The 22,894-nt window shown below is 43.4% G+C and overlaps 1 protein-coding gene across 1 annotated transcript in view; it reads left to right on the top strand.

Annotated features, from left to right (window-relative positions):
• The window catches only part of LOC120990143 (caspase-3-like), a 43,054-nt gene extending 21,941 nt beyond the window's left edge, over positions 1-21,113 (top strand). Inside the window, exons 4-7 of the mRNA XM_040418724.1 lie at positions 14,356-14,484; positions 16,512-16,687; positions 17,083-17,212; positions 18,633-21,113. Coding sequence (XP_040274658.1) covers positions 14,356-14,484; positions 16,512-16,687; positions 17,083-17,212; positions 18,633-18,859 — 662 coding nt within the window. The 3' untranslated portion in view covers positions 18,860-21,113. The remainder of the gene's footprint in view (positions 1-14,355; positions 14,485-16,511; positions 16,688-17,082; positions 17,213-18,632) is intronic.
• Positions 21,114-22,894: the final 1,781 nt, after the last annotated feature.

The following is a 22,894-nucleotide window of genomic DNA, read 5'->3' as shown; positions in this document are numbered from 1 at the left end:
CTCAGTGCTGGACGGTCAGGACGGATGCTGCCCCATACTCGTGCTGTGGGTCCGATGTGTGAGTATGCGGCCTATATAAACAGAAAGATGTAGATTTGTCCATTTTCTAGTTAAAAATAGTTACATTTATAATTATCACCATCCCGGTCACACAAACGAAGTTTGTGAGGATTAGAGGAGTAGGTAGGGATGAGCTAATCGATTTGTTCATCAAATAGAGTTTTCAGCTGCAAGGGGCTGTTCCCGCTGCTGAAGAAGTTCCTCCTGAAGCTTGATTGACAGGGCCGTACATCTTGCCCAGTGCTGACAATCTCACTACTGCGTGCTTTTCTTAGTAGCGGTGAAAGCGCAGAGGCTCTGCTTCCAGTAATTGAGCAATGTCCGTTCATGCACTGCTACTCAAAACTGTAGCAGCGCATGCACAGTTGATGCTCCAGTATGGACATCAGCAAATCAAACTGCAGGGAAAGATTCTTACATCTGAAGAACTCAATTTGACAAACAAATTGATTCACTCATCCCTAGGGGTAGGGTATTCCATCTTGAAGATAAATCTCTTCCCCAGGCTAGATATATTATGTTATTGGTGTGCCGAAGTAGTAAAAAACATAAAACTACGCATATTTGGTATCGCCATAATCGTACTGACTCAGAAAATAAGTGCAATATGCTAGTTATGCCGCACAGTGAACGTCGTAAATTCAAAGTGTGAAAAACAATGATGAAACTGCTTTTTTCCCGTTACCACCCTAAAAAAAGGTAATAAAAGTTAAAGGGAACCTGTCACCTGGATTTTGGGAATAGAGCGGAGGACATGGGCTGCTAGATCGCCACTAGCACATCCGCAATATCCATTCCCCATAGCTCTCTGTGGTTTTATTGTGTCAAAAAAACAATTTTATAGATAAAGTGATATATTTATAGAGCCGGCCGTCACGAAAAATGCTAGTTATGTCTATTTTTTTTCTTCTATTTTTAACCTTTTTTTTTTTATTTTTTATAAAACCATTATTTATATATATATATATATATATATATATATATATATATATATATATATATATATATATATAATTTTTTTACACTTTGCGTCCCCCATGTAATCATACAAGACCTCTGGGGTACATAACTTCACTCTGTGTGACGGCCGTCTAAGTAACGGCCGTCACACGCCCATTTTTAGCACCAGTGAAAGTCCATGGGACTATTCACATGGCCGGTCTTTTAACGGTCAGTGAATAGCGTCCGTCCAAAAAATAGGACATGTCGAACGGACCACATTGAAATCAATGGAATCGTTTTTAACAGCCAATTGACAGGAGTGCACCCGTCTAATGGCCATTAAAAACGGGTACACAAGCCATTTAGGGGTTAAAAAAAAACCTCACCTCATCCACTTGCTTGCGGACTGTGGGATTTGGCTGTGGGACTCTATGGGGGGCATTATAAAGCTGGGGACCCTAAAAAAAAAAAACACACACACACTATGGGGGACATTATTTAAGATGGGGCTCTACATTGGGGGCATTATTAAACCTGGGGGCAGCAACAAAAATGATTTTAGCTGGGGGCCTACCATCCTGTGGGTGTTCTCAGAAGGGTGGGTCTATAAATAACTGGCAATCAAATTCATAAATTTTTCTTGTCCGTTTTTAACGGACATGAAAAACAGATGCAAAGTGGACATTAAAAACGGACACACAGCCAGAAAATGGATGAACACACTGATGCAAAATGGCCATGAAAAACTGACAGTGTGTCCATTTTTTTTTGTTTTTTTTTTCGTTTACGGGCTGTTTTTTGCATTCCTTATACGGTCCATTTACGGAACCATTCATTTCAATGGGTCCGCAAAAACAAACGGAATGTACTCCGTATGCATTCCATTTCCGTTTTTCCGTTCCGTTGAAAGATAGAACATGTCCTATTGCCCGCAAATCACGTTCCGTGGCTCCATTCAAATCAATGGGTCCGCAAAAAAAAACGGAACCCATACGGAAATGCATCCGTTTTTGCGGAACCATCTATTGAAAATGTTATGCCCAGCCCAATTTTTTCTATGTAATTACTGTATACTATATATGCCATACGGAAAAACGGAACGGAAACACAACGGATCCGTGAAAAACGGACCGAAAAAGCCATAAGGTCGTGTGCAATAGGCCTTAGGTCTCATGCACATGACCGTTGTGTGGATCCGCGTCCGTTCCGTCACTTTTCAGTTTAGCGGAGGTCCCATTAATTTCTATGGAGCTGTGAAAAAAAACTGATAGTCCTCCGTTTTTTTCTCCGCATCCGTGATTCCAGTCCGTCAAAAAAAATATAACCGGTCCTATTCTTGAATGGGTCTGTCCTCCGTTTTCCACTGACAAGTCAATGGGTCCGTCAAAAAAAACTGATGCACAACTGGTATGTCATCCGTGTCCGTTTTTTTTCTACAAGACCTTGGTTCAATAAAATTGCACTTTTCATTAACCTTCCTTTTTTTTTTTTTTTTTTTCCCTGTCGGACAAAAAAAAAAGGAAGACACAAGGAAACACAACTGAAGCAAAATCGGACACGGACCACTGAAGCCAAATCACTGACAGTGAAAAAACACTGTCGTGTGCATGAGGCCTAAGGCCTCATGCACACGACCGTTGTTTTATTCCGCGTCCGTTGTGCCGTTTTTCGTGATTTTCTGCGGACCCATTGACTTTATATGGGTCCATTGAAAACTCGGCTAATGCACCATTTGCCGTCCGTGATCCGTGGTTCCAGTCCGTCAAAAAAATATAACCTGTCCTATTATTTTCGTGGAAAACGGTTAGCGGACCCATTCAAGTCAATGGGACCGCTAAAAAACGCGGAGGCACACAAGATTGTCGTACGCGTACATTTTTTCCCTATCATTTGCATGGCAAACCTGTCTTAGACTTTTTTTTTACTTTCCTTTATGTCTGGTGGTCCTCCAAAAATAAAGGAATACACACGGAAACAAAAACGGTTCACGGAACAACGGAACCCCATTTTGCGGAACGGAACACAACAACAGTCGTGTGCATGAGGCCTAAGGCTGAGTTCACACTTCAGTTATTTGGTCAGTAATTTCCATCAGTGATTGCGAGCCAAAACCAGTAGTGGAGCCTACACAGAGATAAGGATTAAAGATCTGCACCTGTTCTGTGCCTTTTGACTCGCATCAGGTTCACAATAACTGATGGAAATAGCTGAAGTGTGAACTGGGCCTTACTAGCCAAGAACAATACATTATTTATATATTTTTTTTAAAAATCTTTAAAGGGAGTCTGTCACCACATTTGAGCATATTTGAGCCAGTTTAGGCTACTTTCACACTAGCGTTCGGGTGTCCGCTCGTGCGCACCGTTTGAAGGGGCTCACGAGCGGCCCCCGAACGCATCGGTCTGGCCCCAATGCATTCTCAGTGGAGGCGGATCCACTGAGAATGCATCCGCCTGCCAGCGTTCAGCCTCCGCTCCGCTCAGTGAGCGGACACCTCGGGTGTCCGCCTGGCCGTGCGGAGGCGAGCGGATCCGTCCAGACTTACAATGTAAGTCAATGGGGACGTATCCGCTTGAAGATGACACCATATGGCTCAATCTTCAAGCGGATCCGTTCCCCATTGACTTACAATGTAAAGTCTGAACGGATCCGCTCAGACAACTTTCACACTTAGAAAATTTTCTAAGTTTTAATGCAGACGCATCCGTTCTGAACGGATGCGAACGTCTGCATTATCGGAGCGGATCCGTCTGATGAAACATCAGACGGATCCGCTCCGAATGCTAGTGTGAAAGTAGCCTTACTCTCCTCCTCTTTCCTTTTCCACTGCGGCTGCGCGGTCAAATTCGTAGCGCAGTGGAAAAGGAGAGAGGAGGAGAGTAAACGGGCGGGCAAAGGCACACGGAGAGCGGGGTTATGAGCCGGTGAGGAGGTGCTGCCTGGGGCTCGGACGATTGAGACGCCGCCCTGGGCACTTGAGAGGGCGCATTTACAGAATCTTAAAAGTTCATTTTTAGCTGAAAGAAAACTCCATTAGATACAACAAAGGTACCGTTTTTAAGTTCTGGGTGGCACATATAACGCTATTTGATCAGTCTAATATGCTCAAATGTGGTGACAGACTCCCTTTAAACAGTGTTCCTCTTCTCAGGAACCCATTCTGTATAACCCTGGCAGACTGCGCCATGTGTGTTCACAAGGTCAACCTACCATGTAATTCTATTTTTGTACACGTCTCCTGCCATAGCTTTTATTTTCTGAATCCATCCATATGAAAGACCAGGTACTAGTCAGAACCGAAGCCAAGTTCGGTTTCAAGTTTTAAAGTGGTTTTCCACTTTAAAAAATCAACTGCCGAAGTTATTCAATGAAGTCACGCGCAACTTTGCGAATAACTTAAAGGGGTTGTCCCATCTAGCAATTTCATACTCTCCTGTTGCGAGCTGCGCTGTTCACTTCCATGGTTTCCGGCTTGTGAGGCTGGGCAGGCTTAGTGAGCTTGATTGAAGGCTTGGCCGGGCCGCGCATCGCTGTCTTGAATGTGCACCATGCCGTGCATGCACCATGGTGACTTCTTTCTGGCCAGCATAGTACAGAGTTGCGCATGCGCAATGGTGAGTCTTCCTGGCCGAGTATAGTACAGAGCTGCGCTGCATACAGCGCATGCGCGTCTCTCTGCTATATTCGGCCAGGAAGAAGTCACCATTGCGCGGCGGTGTGCGCGTTCACGGCTCTACTATACTGGCCAGGAAGAAGTAACCATGGCACATGCGTGGCGGCGTGCACGTTCAAGACAGCGATGTGCGGCTCGGCAGGGGAAGAAAATGTGTTCTACGCAGGCCCACTGAATCGGCACACAAGCGGTGGCCGTATATATTGGATACCAGAAGAAAACAGTGGGGTAGGATTGAAAGATTTTTTCCAAGATAGGTAGGGATTTTCTAAAGGTACATAATTGCAAAAATGCTCACAGGCACTTCTATAACAAATTAAAATAGGATCATTGAGATGGGAATACTCCTTTTTAAGAGCACCTTTCACATATTATTTTTTTGTATTGTAGATAAAAACCTTTTTTTTTTTAACCCCTTAAGGACTCAGCCCTATTTCACCTTAAGGACTTGGCCATTTTTTGCAAATCTGACCAGTGTCACTTTAAGTGCTGATAACTTTAAAACGCTTTGACTTATCCAGGCCGTTCTGAGATTGTTTTTTCGTCACATATTGTACTTCATGACACTGGTAAAATGAAGTCAAAAAAAAATTTTTTTTTGCTCAAAATAATACCTAATTTACCAAAAAATTTGAAAAATTTGAAAATTTCAAAGTTTCAGTTTCTCTACTTCTGTAATACATAGTAATACCCCCAAAAATTGTGATGACTTTACATTCCCCATATGTCTACTTCATGTTTGAATTGTTTTGGGAATGATATTTTATTTTTTGGGGATGTTATAAGGCTTAGAAGTTTAGAAGCAAATCTTGAAATTTTTCTGAAATTTACAAAAACTCAATTTTTAGGGACCAGTTCAGGTCTGAAGTCACTTTGCGAGGCTTACATAATAGAAACCACCCAAAAATGACCTCATCTAAGAAACTACACCCCTCAAGGTATTCAAAACTGATTTTACAAACTTCGTTAACCCTTTAGGTGTTGCACAAGAGTTATTGGCAAATGGGGATGAAATTTGAGAATTTCATTTTTTTGCCTAATTTTCCATTTTAACCCATTTTTTCCACTAACAAAGCAAGGGTTAACAGCCAAACAAGACTGTATCTTTATTGCCCTGACTCTGCCGTTTACAGAAACACCCCATATGTGGCCGTAAACTACTGTACGGCCACACAGCGGGGCGTAGAGTGAAAGGTGCGCCGTTTGGTTTTTGGAAGACAGATTTTGCTGGACTGGTTTTTTGACACCATGTCCCATTTGAAGCCCCCCTGATGCACCCCTAGAGTAGAAACTCCATAAAAGTGACCCCATCTAAGAAACTACACCCCTCAAGGTATTCAAAACTGATTTTACAAACTTTGTTAACCCTTTAGGTGTTGCACAAGATTTAATGGAAAATAGAGATACAATTTCAAAATTTCACTTTTTTGGCAGATTTTCCATTTTAATATTTTTTTTCCAGTTACAAAGCAAGGGTTAACAGCCAAACAAAACTCATTATTTATGGCCCTGATTCTGTAGTTTACAGAAACACCCCATATGTGGTCGTAAACCGCTGTATGGGCACACGGCAGGGCGCAGAAGGAAAGGAATGCCATACGGTTTTTGGAAGGCAGGTTTTGCTGGACTGTTTTTGTCCCATTTGAAGCCCCCCTGATGCACCCCTAGAGTAGAAACTCCAGAAAAGTGACCCCATTTTAGAAACTACGGGATAGGGTGGCAGTATTGTTGGTACTAGTTTAGGGTACATATGATTTTTGGTCGCTCTATATTACACTTTTTGTGCGGCAAGGTAACAAGAATTAGCTTTTTTGGCACCTTTTTTTTTTTGTTATTTACAACATTCATCTGACAGGTTAGATCATGTGGTAATTTCATAGAGCAGGTTGTCACGGACGCGGCGATACCTAATATGTATACAATTTTTTTAATTTATGTAAGTTTTACCCAATGATTTCATTTTTAAAACAAAAAAAAAGTTTTTGTGTCTCCATAGTCTTAAGAGCCATAATTTTTTCAGTTTTTGGGCGATTATCTTAAGTAGGGTCTCATTTTTTGCGGGATGAGATGATGGTTTGATTGGCACTATTTTGGGGTGCATATGACTTTTTGATCGCTTGCTATTACACTTTTTGTGACGTAAGATGACAAAAAATTTCTTTTTTTACACCGTTTTTATTTTTATTTTTTTACGGTGGTCACCTGAGGGGTTAGTTCATGTGATATTTTTATAGAGCCGGTCGATACGGACGCGGCGATACCTAATATGTATACTTTTTTTTAATTTATGTAAGTTCTACACAATGATTTCATTTTTGAAACCAAAAAAATCATGTTTTAGTGTTTCCATAGTCTAAGAGCCATAATTTTTTCAGTTTTTGGGCGATTATCTTAAGTAGGGTCTCATTTTTTGCGGGATGAGATGACGATTTGATTGTTACAATTTTGGCGTACATGCGACTTTTTTGATCACTTTTATTACCTTTTTTGGGAAGTAAGGTGGGCAAAATTTCAATTTCATCATAGTTTTTTATTTTTTATTTTTATGGCGTTCACCGTTCGGGTAAAGTAACATGACCGTTTTATAGATCAGGTCGTTACGGACGCGGCGATACCAAACATGTGTAGGGAATTTAATTTTTTTCATTTTTAATCAGTGATAAATGTGTTTTTTGATTTTTACTTTTTTTTCACTTTTTTTTTGACCCAGACCCACTTGGTTCTTGAAGATCCAGTGGGTCTGATGTCTGTATAATACAGTACTGTACTCTATATAGGGTACTGCACTGTATTTTACTTACACTGAACAGATCTATGCCTTCAGCACAGATCTGTTCAGCACCATGGACAGCAGGACGCCTGAGAGGCGTCCTGTTGCCATGGGAACCTTCCCCGTCTGCTCAGAACTTCGCAGACGGGGAAGGGTGAGGAGGGGATCTGTCGGGGGGCTGTCTGGGGGCTCTCTCCCTCTCCATCGGGGGGCTGCAAAGGCACAGCAGCCCCCCGATCGGAGAGGGAGGGAGCTCCCTGAGCTGTTAACCTTTTCCATACAGCGGTCCGTACGGACCGCTGTATGGAAAGGGTTAAACGGCTGACATCGCATCACCGATGTCAGCCGTTTATACCAGGGTGCCAGCACTTGCTGGCACCCTGGTATACCCACTCTACACCAACGATTATTCAATAGGAGGCGGGCGGGGGATCGCAATCCCGCCTGCCGCACCGCCCGCCTCCCGCACCGCCCCCACCGCCCGCAACCCCCCCCCCCCCCTGCACCTCCCACCGGGCTAAAATCGTTCAGAGGTGCAGGGGGGGTGATAAATATATATTTTTGCCACAGTAAAGTTTCTGATCGCCGCGGTCAGGGACCGCAGCGATCAGAAACTGCAGAAAGCGCAACAAACCGCAGGTCTGAATTGACCTGCGGTTTGTTGCGATCGCCGACATGGGGGGGTCACGGGACCCCCCCGCGCATTTAGCCGAGGTGCCTGCTCAATGATTTGAGCAGGCACCAGGTTCCGATCACTGCCAGCCGCACGGCAGTGATCGGAACAACACATGACGTACCGGTACGTCATGGGTCCTTAAGGACTCGGGAAACATGCCGTACCGGTACGTCATGCGTCCTTAAGGGGTTAAATCAGATTGTTTTTATTGAGTTTTTCAAAACATTTTATAAAACAAACAGAGCATCCCCCCCTCTCCCCCTCCCCATACCCAAGCGACCTAGATCCAAGGAAAACATTTCCAAAATTCCTCTCCAAAAAGAGTTCGGTATTGAAATGCAATAATTATACAGTACAGCTGGACATCCGATATCTATTCCTTAAGCACAAATCATATGTCAGTATTTCGAATACATCAGTACATTCCACGGCAGCATAGCAAAGCATATATACCACCCCTCCGCCCAATAGACTACACCCCACTCCTTCTTACAGCATCCAGCCCTCATGCCCCCCCGGTGAACAATAACACCCATACATCCCGCGTGCGGTCTTTAAGAACATGAATACAAAAAACATAAGTAAAGCCGGGGCGATGCGAATTCCAATATCTACTTAAACACCATTAATCTACCATATTGTGGTATTGCCTCCATCGTCCCCAGATCTTCTCATATTTTTTACTGTTATTCCTCTTCTGGTATACAAATTTTTCCATTTGCAACAGTGTGTGAACCTTACGAACAAGTTCTCCCACCTCTGGAGGATCATGATCCACCCAATGGTATGCAATCACCTTTCTTGCTTGATATATTATGCGGGTAATCGCTAATTTCTGCTCAGCAGCTAGTTGTACAGACTCAGTACAGCCTAATACACATAATCTGGCATCTGCCTCTACTCTTGTCTCAAACACTTTCCGTATTAGATCTATTATGTCCTCCCAATATCTCCTCAGCCTGGGGCAGTTCCACATAAGGTGTATCAGCGTAGCATTGGGTGTACCACATCTGGGACACACGTCATCTGACCTGTACCCCATTTTCCTCAAAAGGACAGGCGTCCGATAAACTTTATGTAACAGCAGTAATTGTGACATTCTGTGCGATTCACCAACCGCAACATCTGTGAACCCCTCCAGAACTGTATGCCATTGCTCCTCTGACAAGTCTTCGATATCCCCCCGCCATTTTTCGTACAACCGAAGAGGTTGCTTTTTAATCTGCATTTCCATAAGACTGCTATAATGCAGTGATATGACCCCACTGGTGGATCCCCCTGAGCTTGCTAAATCAATCATCGGATTTCTGGAGGCCGGCGCAACCCCCCCAGCCGCATCCTGGGCGCGTATAGCGTGCCGTATCTGCAAGTATAAGTAAAATTGGGAATGTGGGAGCTGAAATTCCCTTTGTAGGTGAGCATATTCTTTCAGAGTATTCCCCTCATACAGCTGATGCATGTAGGTGAGACCGTACCTACCCCAGACCTGAACATCAGACACTTTGTGTAGTTCTGTATACATAAGATTGGGCCAAATTGCGGTAAACCTGGTATAACCCTGCACCCCAGCTATTGTCTTGCCTTTCCACCAGACCTTATGAATCACCCGAAGTATCGGAATATCACTGCCCAGTCTATCCAGTGATCCATCTTCTAATGCCGTCATTAGATTCTTGCCCTTAACATAGTGACGCACTATTCTTCCAGCTGTATTAATTCCATCCCCGCAATTGTTGAAGTTGGGCAGCTAAATAATAAATCCACGGATCTGGAACCCCCAGTCCCCCATCCGTCTTTGGTCTACGCAGCGTGGCTAGCTTAATATGTGGAACTCCTCTCTTCCATATCAGGTCCCGAAATATAGCATTGACTGTGGCAAAAAATCGGGCAGGCACCCATATAGGCGCATTATGTAGCAAATATAGGAGCTGTGGCATTAAAATCATTTTTATAGGGCCTTGTTCCCCTATACAATGGAAAGGAGTGAGAAAGAGCTCCATTAACCCTGATTCTAGCAGTAGGGATTTTATATAAGAGCTTGATCCATTGGATAAAGACAGACCCAAAGCCCATCCTCCTGAGTACGGCCCATAAGTAAACCCACTCCACACTGTCAAATGCCTTGGCCGCGTCTAGAGACGCGACCGCCGCATTCAACCCATGGAATCGGCCCGCTTGTATATTCAAGAAAAGGCGTCTGATATTAACAGCCGTCGCCATATTTGGCATGAATCCAGCCTGATCCGTATGTATTAGTGACGTGATCACAGTATTAAGCCTATTCGCTAACACTTTAGCTAATAACTTCACGTCCACCTGCAATAGTGAAATAGGCCGATATGATTCAGCTAACAAAGGGTCCTTGCCCTGCTTAGGGATGACGACTATGATCGCCTCATTCATACTAAGCGGCAAACCGCCCTGACTCTGCGCTTCCTGGAACACTTTCAACAACTGGGGGAGCAGAATAGGGGCAAATGTTTTAAATATTTCTGCAGGTAATCCATCACTCCCCGGGGCCTTGGTATTTGCCATCTCACTCAGGGCCCTTTCTAGCTCTGTAGTTGTAATGGGTCCATCCAAGGCTAACACTTGATCAGCCCCTAACGTGGGAAGCTGTATCCCATCCAAGAAACCTGCAATTTCTGTCTCACCTGCATTAGTTTTGGACTCATAAAGGGACGCATAGAATGTATGCATAATTTCCACCACCCTATCTTGAGCAGCACAAACAGTCCCCTCATTATCGCAAAGAGCAGCGATATATGCAGAAGGCTGCTGCGCTCTTGAGAGTAGTGATAGCAGTCTACCTGTTCTTTCCCCTTCTTCATAAAATGATTGTTTCTGGAAGAAACGTTTGTTCTTTGCCCTGAGGAGAATCTTGTCATTTAGTTTGTGTTGCGCTTCCTGCCACTGTTCTCTATGTTAATTCCGTGGGCTGCCTAACATATTGGATTTCCGCATCCACCAATAATCGCTCTAAATTCCTTATCGTTATTCGAGACTCATTTCGTTTTTTATTGACCTCCGCAATCAGTATTCCTCGCAAAAATGCCTTCATGGCATCCCACACTATCAGTGGGGAAGTTCCCGGAAGGTTAATGGTAAAAAATTCCGTTAGCGCCGTCCCAATGTTTGAAACCGTAGGTAACACTGACAGCCAAAACGGATTAAACTTCCACAATGGTCTCCCACTGTTTAGATGGGTGAGGAAATTAGCAGATACCAAAATGGGGGAGTGGTCAGAAATTTTCCTGGGTAAATACTCAATATTGCAGATACGGCACCCCATCGCTTCATTCCCCAGTGCTAGATCTATTCTAGACAGTGTCTGATAGGTACTAGAACAACAGGAATAATTCCGCACAGAAGGATTGCGCAGCCTCCAGAAATCTAACAGTGATGCTTCCTCCAGAAGTCTCCCAAATGGTGTAGGTTGCCCTCTTAATTGAACAGCAGAGGTCGACATCCTATCCCATTCCGTACATATCACATTATTAAAGTCTCCCAAAATCAGTGCAGGTACATCGGGATAGTCTGACAAAAAGGTTATCAGTTTTTTAAGGGCAGTTGGGGAATATGGCGGTGGTATATATATACCCCACAGATAATACATTGAACATTAAAGAGTGTACCATATAAGAAGACATATCCTCCATTCGGATCAATCCTCTTATCTATGCAGCTAAAACTCAGCTGCCTATGAATCAAAACACTTACCCCTCTTGCATATGAGGAGTAAGTAGAATGATAACATTGAGACGCCCATCTAGGAGATAACAAGTGGGATTGCTCCGGAAGGAGATGCGTCTCCTGTAGACAGCAGATTACAGGATGATATGACTTTACCATTTCCATTACTGCCTTCCTTTTGTTAGCATCTTTAACCCCTCTAACGTTCCAGCTCAGGAAATTTACTGGATTAGCCATGTTCAAACCTGAGATCCCATACATGTACCGGATACTCTAAATTACATTTCTTCATTATCTGTCTTCCTTGGACCGCGCCTATGAACCTAGAACCCCCCTTCCCTAACTTCCCTGTTCCCACCCCATCCCTGAAAAACTCCTCCCTCATTACCTAACTCACCCTGGAAGTCTCGCCTCCTGACAGACCCCACTAATACACCTTAATATTAAGGCCCGTGGGTAATCCTAATATCTATCAGCAGAGCTGGCCTCCCAACCCGTGATGTCTGGCGTAATCAGAAGCTTCTGTATTACGCCAGGTACACTCACAACCTGTCAGGTAATTAGAACGTATAAAACTGGGTAATTTTCCTGCACTAACCCCAATTATAGTTGAAAAAATAGACTTTGGTATCATCACTTTTCAGCTTATTACTGCGCACAAGCATCTGGACCTCTTACTAAGCCATATACAACAAGTAAAACGGATAACAAAACTTAGCAAGATTTAGCTCTGCATTACTACACAGAACATATTCACCCTCCAGAGGGCACAATGTCCCTTCTTCCAAGAGGACCGCTCAGTCGCCTTGATTTCCTTCCTCCCGGATCTGTCGCTCATGCCGATCTAGCCATCTGGATGCCTCTTTTGGGTCTTCAAAGAAGCTTGTGGTTCCAAGAGCCACTATTCTAAGCTTCGCCGGATACAGCATTGAGTACGATGCTCCAAGTACTCGCAGTCGTCGCTTTACATCCAGGAAACGAGCATGCTTTTTCTGGACTTCCATCGAGAAATCAGTGAAAAACGAGATCCTGTGGCCATCTATGGAGATATCAGGCAGATCCCTGGCCTTGCGTAGAATAGAATCCCTATCCCTGTAGTGTAGCACTTTCATCAGGACGGGTCTTGGTGGCGCCCCTGGTGGCAATGGCCGCGACGGTACTCTGTGTGCCCGTTCTATAGCAAATAGAGGAGATAGTACGCCCTCTCCAAACTGATCTTTGAGCCATTTTTCAAAAAACTCGGTGGGATTGGGGCCCTCCACCTTTTCAGGCACACCCACCAAGCGCACATTATTGCGCCTCAGGCGGTTTTCCATGTCGTCTTGTTTGGCAGAGATAATATCAAGCCTACGAGAATGCTCCGCTGTTTCTCTTTTTAGCGGGTGCACCTCATCTTCCATATCTCCCACCCGGTCCTCCAGGGACGTCGTGCGGTCAGCCAGCTTCCTAATATCATGTCTGACAATGGAGATGTCCTCCTTGATAGCCCCCACTTGCATGGTCAGGATGGTAAGTGATTTGCCCCACTTAGAAATGGCCTGAAGAACGTCCTTTATAGTGGGCTCTTCCACATCTGAGTACCTTGCATCAGAATCTTCAGCTCCATCTTGATCCTGGATAGCGGCAAATCTGTTAGGGTGTTGTTTCAGGCCCATCACTTCTTACGGCCCTTCCCCCTCAGAATCTCGTCCCGTTCCAGCCAAGGAGGCCTTTCTGCGCCCGGTGTCGGAGATGTCACTCTCCCTGAGAAGCTCCGGTGTGTGCGCAAATTGGCTCAGCCTTTCAGCCACCTCCTGCTGCATATCCACCACTCGGTCTTTGCGTCGCGGTGTGGCGCTCCCGACGCCATCTTGTGAGGCCTTGCTGGCTCCTTTCCCGGCCCCTCGTCTGGACATAATAGCCGCTGGAAAGTTGCTAAGGGTATCGGAATCACTGCCGAGAGTACTGCCGTCGTTCTGATCGCTGGCTTCCCGAAATAGTAGCGGTAAACTGGTATATTAAGCGGATAAACGTTCGGGGTAGTGCAGGAGCTCCGGAGATCACGTCCGCTCACATGCCTGGCAAGCCACGCCCTAGATAAAAACCTTTACTTGCAGGGTACCCCGGCTAATGCTGCCACCCTGAATGTGTTTTCCTTTCCTTTTTTTTTATTTATATTATATATATATATATATATCTCCTGTGCCCCCTGTATTTTTCCCGCTCAGTATATTAATACTGAGCATCGGTACAGGGAGGAGGAGATGCCGGGGTTTCTCAATGGGAGTCTCCTTCTCCCTGGCCGTGCCGCACAAGTAAAGGTATTTATCTACAATAAAAAAAAACGTGAAAGGTCCTCTTTACTTTGGCTCATCGGAGCCCGTACATTCTAATACTGTATGAAGACGGAACTCTATACAGTAGTATTCCGAAGCGCTCTTCGCTCTACAGTACTTTTTTTTTTTTTTTTATTATTATTATTATTATTTGTGTGTGTATGTGTGTGATCCTTTATTTCCACTGCTGTAAGATGTTTTTTAAGCTAAAATGTTTTGTCTCTAGGAATGGGAATGCGGAATGGGACAGATTTGGATGCGAACAGGCTGTATAACACTTTCAAATCTTTAGGCTACAAGGTCGATGTTTATAATGACCAAAAGTGTGCTGATATTTATGGGCGTCTTAAAAAAGGCAAGTGGTGCGCCATTTTATGCTCGTTTTCATTGACTTTTTATTACTGTTATAGGTATCTTTTTCGATATGCAAATAGGGAAAGACCTGTCAGTCAAGCTGAACAGCCGCATAGTGAGCTTTTCTCCCCAGCAGTTCAGGTTAAAGGTGTATTCACACAGCCATGCCTCGTTTTGCGGACCACAAACCGCAGATCCGCAAAACACGGACACAGGTTGTCTGCACCCCTCATCGCACTGCTGACCCATTGACTTCGTGGGTACGCGCTCCACATGTTGTGGCGAAGCCGCACGGACCTGGAAGGACTTCCAGTGACATGCCACAAAAAATAGGTTATGACCTATCTTTGGCCGTAACATGCAGATCGTGGACCCGTCGAAGTCAATGGGTCCCCGATGCGGGGTGCACCTGGCTGTGTAAATACACCCTAGTAAGAAAGAGAATCCAGCTCTCAATCAAATATAGATGAAAAGTGACAGCATGTATTCTGTCTATTTTTGTCTGCAATAGGACATGTTCTATTTTTTTCGGGAACGGAAATGCGGACCCGGAAGTGCGGGTCCGCATTTCTGGAGCCGGGTCGCACATCGTGCGGCCCATAGAAATGAATGGATCCGCAATTCCGGTCCGCAAAATGCGGAACGAAATTGCGGACGTGTGAATGGGGCCTAACCCTTGGCTTGAATATAACACACATCTAAGTACATAGCAAATAATCCATATAATAAAGATGCAATATTGGAAATAATATCAATATATGTACAGAAGATGTGCCTTTAAATTTCACGTTTTGGAGACTTTGAATCATTCGGGCTTCTGTAGTTAATGATGATCTACACCAATCGCCTCCTCTGGTCTGTTTGTGAACTTTCTAAGTCGCCATTACACAAAAAGTTCTGGTAGTGTTTCCCCAAAAATAAGCCCTACCCCGATAATAAGCCCTAGCGCTATTCTATCTACTCCAAAAATAAGCCCTAGATACAGCTGTATTTTATTTTATATAAAGGGAAGGTGGGGGAAATGTGTGGGCTGCAGCAGCTCGGGAGTGCTCTCTAATGGCTCCTGAGCTGCCATGAAACTGGGCAGGCAGGCAGCGCAGGCTCCTTTAAATAACCTTCAGTGCAGCCGCCAGCCTGCGCATACATCGCGGCACTAAGCCGCACCTGACGGGCGGGCTGGCGGCTTCACTAAATGCTAAATTATGCCGGCAGCCCGCTCTTTCCTTCACTTTGACGTTGTGCGGGCTGGCGGCTTCTCTGTATGCCCTGTACTGCCGCCAGCCTGCACGTTCTTACTTACATAAAGAAGGCAGCAGGAGGATCTCCTTCTCCTCTCTGCTGCCTGGAGGAGCTCCCTACATCTCTCCCGTGCCGTATCTGCGCTCCCTTGTACAGTAGATTGTTGCCTAGGTCCCTTGGGTAAGGACAGCTCAGGGGCAATATACGGTACCAGAATGAAAAATGTGTGGCAAATATGACTATAACCCCCCTCATCCATAGGAATGCACCCATGTACTGCAGTATATGGGTGCATTGCTATGGATGAGGGGGGTTATAGTCATATTTAATATAAACACTGTCCAGGGACTGTTCTGTAATTGCCATGTGTCTATATAAAATGTTCATGGAGCCAAAATAAGCCCTACCCCAGTAATAAGCCCTAACCCTTATTTCTGAGAAAAAAATAATATAAGACCCTGTCTTATTTTCGGAGAAACACGGTATATCATAAAGCCATGGCTGCAGAGTACCACTCTCCCTTCAAACAGCTGGCCTGGAGTCGGCTTCCCACGTATTAAACAGGCTATTAATTTTAAAGGGGTTGTCCACCTTTGCTGTTCTATTTTTTTAGACCCCTCGGAGTGGCTGGGTTCCAGCTCCATCACTCCCCCTGTGCACCACTGTCACACAAGATAACAGCTTAACTCTTTGATCAAATGAATTTTACTACTCATGAGATATATAAATTTTGTGTATACATTGTGGTTATTTTGATTATTTAATGGTATATTCTTATTTACTGTGCAGTGTCGGAGGATGACCACAGCAAAAGAAGCTCCTTTGTGTGTGCACTTCTGAGTCACGGAGAAGACGGTAAGCTGTATGGAGTGGACGACTGTCTGCCTATTAAGAGTCTGACAAATCTGTTTCGTGGTGACCGATGCAAATCCTTAGTGGGCAAGCCAAAGTTATTCTTCATCCAGGTAACTTTGTACTGTATATACTTCCCCTAAGGGTCCATTCAGACGTTCGCATAATGGGTCCACATCCGTTCCACAAAATTGCGGACCCATTCATTTTCAATGGGGCTGCAAAAGATGTGGACAGCACACCTTGTGCTGTCTGCATCCGCACTTCCATTCTGTGGCCCCGCAAAAAAATAGAACATGTCCTATCCTTGTCCGCAGCCATGGACAAGAATAGGCATTTCTATCAGTGCCGGCCGTGTGAGGTCCGCAAAATGTGGAATGCACGTGGCCGTATTTTGCGGATCCGCAAAACAGTTGCGGACGTGTGAATGGACCTTAAGGGCCATTTAATACCCACAATATAACGTCTATGAAAATTCCTTGACATTTTACATTCTGTTCCCCTAAAGGCTTGCAGAGGTACTGACCTTGACCCAGGAATTGAAACGGTTGAATCTGACAGTGGTAGTGCACCATCTGAAGAAACATATAGGATCCCAGTTGAAGCTGACTTTCTTTATGCCTATTCAACAGTCCCAGGTATCTAAGTTTTCCATAAAAGTGTCCTTTAGATATAAAAAGCCTACACAACATTGTGAGATGGCCTGAAGTAGCAATAGGTCATTCCAGACATCCTTTACCGTGTTAACTAAGAAAATTAAATACAAGAAAGGTGGATCATTTTGATGAAAAAAATATATATAGGAAGTGTGCCATAGTCTTGTATGCACACCCCTCAGCAAAAGCTTGGTTATAATATTTGATTTCATTATTGCCGCACATTTTCATATTTCTGGGAGATACCCAGCAAGGCAAAGGGGAGCATCAGAGCAAGGAGATGCTCATGCTCATTGCTTCTCTCGTACGTAGTAAGGGAATAGAGAAGAGGTGATATCAACACCTTTAATTAGTGGTACACTGAATAATGTTTAAGGCTGGGTTCACACTTGAGCGTTTTACAGCGCGTTCAAACGCGCTGTAAAACGCTCAACACATGAAAACCAATGCTTCCCTATGGCCCTGGTTCTCACTTGAGCGTTTTACGCGCTGAAAAACGCCCTACGCTCAAACAAGTTCTTGAGCTTCTTTGGGGCGTTTTGACGCGCGTTTGTGGCCATAGGACACTGCAGTCAATCACACAAACGCGCGTTTACTATTGCAAAAAACGCGCGACAAAAACGCGCGTTAAACGCGCATATCAAATACGCTCAGGTCTGAACCCAGCCTAAAACACTAGACCAGTGATGGCTAACCTCCGGCACTCCAGCTGTGGTGATACCACGACTCCCAGCATGCTCCATTCATTTCTATGCAGTTCTGAGAGTGTGCATATTGGGTGTTGTGGTTTTACCACAGCTGGAGTGCTGGAGGTAAGCCATCACAGCTACAAGATCTTTGCAATTTCATGTTTGTTTTTTTTTTGTTTTGTTTTTTTTGGACAGAAGACTTAACTGTCAAGCACAATGCATCATTAAAAGGGCTTGTGCCACGAAACATATTCTACTTTAATTCAAACCAGCACCTGAATCTGAATACTTTTGAATTTGCATGTCATGGTTTTTTTTTTTTTTTTTTTTTTTTTTTCCTTTTCTCCGCTATTTTTGACAAACCCTGTGACGGAGATCCCGAAGGGAGTCTCCAACACCGATGTGAACGTGCTCTAGTATACATACTCTGTGTGGGGGATTCATCAAAACTGGTGTAAAGAAAAACTGGCCTAGTTGCTTATAGCAACCAATCAGACTCCACCTTTCATTCTGCACAGCTCCTTTGGAAAATGAAAGGTGGAATCTGATTGGTTGCTATGGGCAAATAAGCCAGTTTTAATAAATCTCCCCCCAAAATAGTTTTGCACATTTATATCCATGCTCTCATCCCTGTAAAGGCAGCTTTTATATTTTGTGAATGATACACGTGTCACTTGTAAGTGTTCATCATGTTTTATTATATTCCTTCCTAGGGTATTATTCCTGGAGAAATACAGTGAATGGCTCCTGGTTCATTCAGTCACTATGTGAAATGCTCAAATTACATGGCAAACAACTTGAACTTGTGCAGATCCTCACATGTGTTAATCATATGGTGGCGCTGGAATTTGAGTCCTGCTCAAATCAAATAGATTTTCATGCAAAGAAACAGATCCCATGTGTGGTGTCGATGCTCACAAAGGCGCTGTACTATCCATAAGGCACAATTGATGGCATGCGGTAACCCCAGAATATGATGTCCCTTGATTGTGTACAGAGAAGCATGTGCAGGAGCTTTACACGACAACATGCTAGCAGGGATCATGCCACAGGGTCAGATGGCACCCACTGGCAGCATTTATGTTTATGTAAAAGGGAATAGTGAAGATTTGCATGATGCTGTTTGTACACGTGCATGTGGGGGTTTTGTGTATTGTTCACTCAACTAAACTAGACCAGTTTTTTTTTTTATTCTGATATGACACTTTCCTGTGTTTTGTACAAAAAAAAAAAAATCAACTTGTAGTATCAGGGAGTACACGCTATTTGTAGCACTGTTCATATTTGATCTTTATTGTCGGACTTGAATCGCTGATCCTTTGCTTTGAGCATTGGGGGGGGGGTGTAGATGTATAATTTGTGACTGAAGCCCTAGTTAATTCATCAATACCTGGTGGCACAGTGACATACATGTTTAACATGGTGTGTAAAGCAGAAATGTACCTGTTACATGAACTAATGATTTGTCTGAATGTCTTATGGCGGATTCACACGACCAGGCTTGGTCTGGGAGACGCTGTCCGTGTGTCACTTGCATCTCCCGGATCGACTGCGGCTCCACTAAAACTAACTGCATCATAGTCAGTTCCTGTCTGATGAGGATGTGAGCACAGTACAATAGACCCACATTCAGATAGGAACTAACTGCATCATAAATCACTGTGATGCAGCCTGTTTGGATCAGGGAAGCCGCAGTCGGTCCACATGTGGGTAACACAGGGACTATCTTTCCTAGACCAAGCACGGTTGTATGAATCAATCCTTAAAATTTCCTTATTACACTCCATAGGCGGTCAGCACTCCAAAGCCTGCTCGGGGGGATTTATCAAAATTCATGTAAAGGAAAAATGGCTTAGTTGCTCATAGCAACCAATAAAATTCCATCGTTCAGTTTTCATAGCTCTTTTGGAAAATGAAAGGTGAAATCTGATTTGTTGCTACGGGCAACAAAACCCTTTTTCTTTTAGCTTTGATAAATGTCCCCCATTGTGTATATGCAAAAGTGTACTTGAATTACTAATGGTGTTAACTTTCCTAATGGCAAATTGTCATTTCTGATATAGATATATAACAGAAAATGGCAGCATCGGCAAAAACAAATCCTTGCAAACGACAGGTGCAAGCCCAAGGGGAATAGTCTGTGGTCATCTCAGAGATGATCACAGTGCAGAGATCTGCTGCAAAGAGTGTCTTAAGGTCCTTTTACATTGACTGCTCATTGGGTCTGTTATCGGATGAGCATTTATAGAAACAATTGTTGCGATGTATAGGTTCCTTCCGATCACCCAATGAACAATATGATGCACATTCATCTTTTGATCATGTCTTTCAGCCAGCACAAAAAATAATTTTGGAACGGCAATTCCTCCTGTGTGAACAGTGATCTGCTGCCCATAAATGATGAGACTCTGTGGAGAAGAGCAATCCCTTTCCTCTATACAAAAGAGATGATTGCTGCATGTAAATGCTGTTCACGTCCTCTGACGATCAGGCAATTATTGGGAAAGTCTGGTTCATTCTCAGCAGTTGCTTGTTACATTGTCCTGTGTTAAACTACCATTATATTCTACGGGACATTACACATTAGGGTATATTTGCATTTAGCATATTAGTTGCAGAAATCTCTGTGACACCCCATTTATCTGAATGGGGCTTGCAGAAATCCATGCGCTTCCCATCCAAACAATTCCATTCAGAGGAATGGAACTGATTTTAAGTTGCAGAAATTACTGCAACAGGTCTGCCATGTGTGAACATACCATTTCAATGACATTCCTTGGGAGCTGTGTAATCCCTCTGTGCTGGTGCTGCAAAGAAAAAGAGCACTTGCAGCAAGACACCATTCTGTTATGTACAGACGGCATCTGAGCCCATTCATTACCCATTGTAAAAAAAACTTTAAAAATCCACCCTGACGGAGACAAAAAGGGTGTCTGAGCCCGATGGATACGTTTGGTGTGTACGCTGGGAGCTTTGCCAGCATATATGTCAAGCTGGTGAAAGCGCAGCATGCTCAAAGCCTTCAGTCCCTTAAGCTTTACTTTAATAAAAGTGGATTTTCACTCTTCACATAAGTAAGTGAAAAGTGGTTTGTTTATTGATCTCCTAAAGAAAATCCAGCTGTGCAGGTGATAGCTTCATCCACACTCCTGTATAATGTATACTCTGGGATTAAACTATGACATGAGAAAATACACTGCAATACATGTTCTGTAATAAAATGGTACAACTGGTGCACTGCAGTCTGAATGTGTTGGTTGAATGTTCTTTGCTGCAGATTTTTAAAATGTATAGGTCTGTTTTTAGAAAGAAAAAAAAGAAATAAAAAAAAAAATGCTCTCATGTTATGTCTTATCTGTGGTGGAAGCTTGTGTGATCAGTGTATGTATAAATACCATCTACTTGACATTTCTTCTACTGCTATAAATGTGCCTTGTTGGCTTTATGAAACAAATGTGTATATGAAGTTTATTCCAAGTGGCAGACTGATCTAAGGGTCCTATTATAGATCACTAATCAGTGCTCGTTATTAGCCAGTATAAGTCAATCATCGCTCATTTAAAGGGTCTTTTACACTGCCTGATGCGAGCAGTGCAGGGGAACGAGTGATGATGATTACAGTCATTTCTCCCCCATTCAGTTTACATATTGTCAGCAGCACATCCCCTGTTTACACAGGACAATGTGATCCCCCTAACAAAAGAGCAAATGCTTATTTGTGGCACTTTTCAGTTTACACCCCTTTAGGACCCAGCCTAATTTTTAAGATCTAAAGTGTCACATTATGTGGTAATAACTTTGGAATGCTTTTACTTATCCAAGAGATTCTGAGTTTTGTTTTTTTGTTTTGTGTGACATATCATACTTCATGTATGTGGTAAATTTTGGTTTACGCATTTTACTTTTATTTATACAATAAAGTCTGAATTTCTCTGCTTTTAAGGGCTCTTTCACATGGGCATGTTTTCCATCAGGATGCGATGCGTGTAGTAAACGCATAGCATCCGGACTGGATCCTGACATTTTTCACACATCATCTTTGTGTTTAGGAAAAATCGCAGCATGTTCTATATTGGACATTTTTTCACGCAGCTCTGACTCCATAGAAGTAATTGGAGCTTGCGTGAAAAACAGAAGGCATTCGGCGGTTGCAATGCATTTATTTCTGACGGTTGCTAGTGAATGTAGATTAGTTTTTCTTCACACACTTAAAAAAAACATCAAAACTGCTTGCATCTGCATAGGAAATAATGCACACATTGAACGCAATCGCAGACAAAACTGATTGAACTTGCATACAAAAACCATCAGTTTTTTCCCAAACAGATCCTGACACAATCTATATCGCTAGTGTGAAAGAGGCCTAAGTCCAGATAAATTCACATAACAACGTAGTTTATTAACATTCACCGTATGTCCATTTTATGATGGCATCATTTTGTAAATACATTTTTTAAGATTTGAAATTTAATGATTTTCCTAGTTAATGACGTAAAGTCATGATTTTATTAAAGACACGGAGGCGAATATTGCTTTCTCTTCCTTTACTAAAATCCATAGCAGCAAGAAGAGTAACCATGGTAACAAAAAAGAAACACCCCTAAGGGTAACCCCTCCCTCCATAAGTCCATAAGTAGCCCTTCCTCAGGGAACACTTCCTCTTTCTTTGTCCAACCGAAACATCCCGAACATCCAGACACTGGGAACTACCGAACCGGTGCACTCCAACGGGAGACGACCTTAACTGCGAACCAGAGTTGTAACGATCTGCATAGACCTGCGCCCAGAACAGGAGCATCAACCTAGGGAAAACGGAACACAAGTAGTATGGTAATCTCAGAGTAAAGAATACTGTAAAATATCAACAGCACCATAGCCAGAATAACTGTAAGCATATAGATAAAAAATGACATAATGAAATGCAATATAACAGATAAAATGGCATATACTGCTTATCAAATATATATACATCTCT

Source organism: Bufo bufo, chromosome 2 (assembly GCF_905171765.1).
Source record: "Bufo bufo chromosome 2, aBufBuf1.1, whole genome shotgun sequence".
NCBI classification, from domain to species: Eukaryota; Metazoa; Chordata; class Amphibia; order Anura; family Bufonidae; genus Bufo; species Bufo bufo.
This window is presented reverse-complemented; position numbering and strand designations above follow the sequence as displayed.